General features: G+C 36.8%; 1 protein-coding gene across 1 annotated transcript; it reads right to left on the bottom strand.

Moving 5' to 3' along the window:
• Positions 1-353: 353 nt before the first annotated feature.
• Positions 354-1,073, bottom strand: LOC142541811 (secreted RxLR effector protein 161-like). The gene has a single exon (XM_075648269.1). It carries the CDS (start codon positions 1,071-1,073, stop codon positions 354-356), a length of 720 nt encoding a protein of 239 aa, XP_075504384.1.
• Positions 1,074-1,781: the final 708 nt, after the last annotated feature.

Raw genomic sequence — 1,781 nt, 5'->3', positions numbered from 1 at the left:
GATGATGATGTCGAAGTATTATCGACGTCTCCATAGTGCTGATAGTGCTGACGTTGTCTCTGATGATGGCGTCTACCTTCTTATGCTCTTAAAGGAGCTTAAGACTCTGAAAAAGATTGCTTTTTCAGATGAGTTTTTACGTACCTCTACTGGAGAGCTGACCGCTTGGTTGGCATCCTGGAGAGTTTACGTTAAAACAGAAGTGAAAAATGTACGCCCCCGTTTCTATTATCTTTAATGAAATATTATGTCTACTGATTGTCTCCATCGTTCAACTTTTACCTTCTGCAAAATTAGAAACTGAATAATCACAGAGGAAAAGTTAAGCCAAAATATCAGATAATGATAAATAATTAAGTTAAATATATCAATCCAAGTGTATTTCGAAAGTAAGAAAACTTATTCTCAGGGAGAGATTTTGTAAAGATGTCTGCTGCTTGCTGATCAGTAGGAATGTATTCCAGACGAATGTTCTTCTTCTGCACATGATCTCTGATGAAATGATGTCTGATGTCTATGTGCTTCGTTCTGGAATGAAGTACTGGATTTTGTGTGATTGCAATGGCACTGGTATTGTCACAGAAAATAGGTGATTCGGAGGCTTGAATTCCATAGTCTTTTAACTGTTGCTGAATCCATAATATTTGAGAGCAGCAGCTTCCAACAGCCAGATATTCTGCTTCTGCAGTAGATGTGGCTATGGAGGTCTGCTTTTTACTAAACCAGGATATCAGCCTGTCACCAAGAAATTGACAAAAACCACTTGTGCTTTTCCTATCCAGTTTACATCCTGCATAATCAGCATCTGAGTATCCAATAAGATTAAACGACGAGTCCTTGGGATACCAGAGGCCTAGATTTTGAGTACCCTTAAGATATTTTAAAATCCTTTTACCAGCAATGTAATGTGATTGTTTAGGGTTTGATTGAAATCTAGCACAAATGCAAACAGCAAACATGATATCTGGTCTACTGGCAGTCAGATATAACAATGAACCAATAAGACCGCGATACTTAGTTACCTCTACTGGAATTCCACTTTCATATTTATCAAGTTTAATAGATGAGCTCATTGGAGTAGAAGCAGCAGAGCATGCTTCCATACCAAACTTTTTCAGAAGCTCCTTGGTATACTTGGCTTGATTTATAAAAATTCCAGTATCAAGTTGTTTAATCTGTAATCCTAAGAAGAATGTTAATTCTCCCATCATGCTCATCTCGAACTGGTCCTGCATTAACTTAGCAAACTTTGCACATAATTTGGGGTTAGTTGACCCAAATATGATATCATCAACATAAATCTAAACTAATAATATGTGTTTGTTTTTGGCTAAGGTAAACAAGGTTTTATCTACAGTACCAACGATGAAACCATGATTAATGAGAAATTGTGAAAGTGTATCGTACCAAGCCCTAGGTGCTTGTTTCAGACCATACAATGCTTTATATAATTTAAAAACATGATTTGATAACAAATGATTAGAAAAACCTAGAGGCTGTTCAACATAGACTTCCTCTTGTAGTAGACCATTAAGAAACGCACTGATTACGTCCATTTGATATACTTTGAAGTTTTTGAATGCAGAAAAGGCTAAGAATATTCTGATAGTTTCGAGCCTAGCTACTGGTACAAAGGTTTCATCATAGTCTATTCCTTCTTCTTGTCTAAATCCTTATGCCACCAGTCTTGCTTTGTTTCTTACAACTGTTCCTTCCTCATTTAGTTTGTTTCTGAATACCCACCGAGTTCCAATGACAGCTTGGTGAGAAGGTCTAGGTAC

Source organism: Primulina tabacum, chromosome 4 (assembly GCF_025594145.1).
Source record: "Primulina tabacum isolate GXHZ01 chromosome 4, ASM2559414v2, whole genome shotgun sequence".
NCBI classification, from domain to species: Eukaryota; Viridiplantae; Streptophyta; class Magnoliopsida; order Lamiales; family Gesneriaceae; genus Primulina; species Primulina tabacum.
Note: the sequence above shows the minus strand (reverse complement) of the source record. Positions and strands in the feature narration are given on the sequence as shown.

Excerpts from the sequence above, each read along its gene's own strand:
- LOC142541811 (XM_075648269.1), bottom strand. The coding sequence starts at position 1,073 with ATGAGCTCATCTATTAAACTTGATAAATATGAAAGTGGAATTCCAGTA.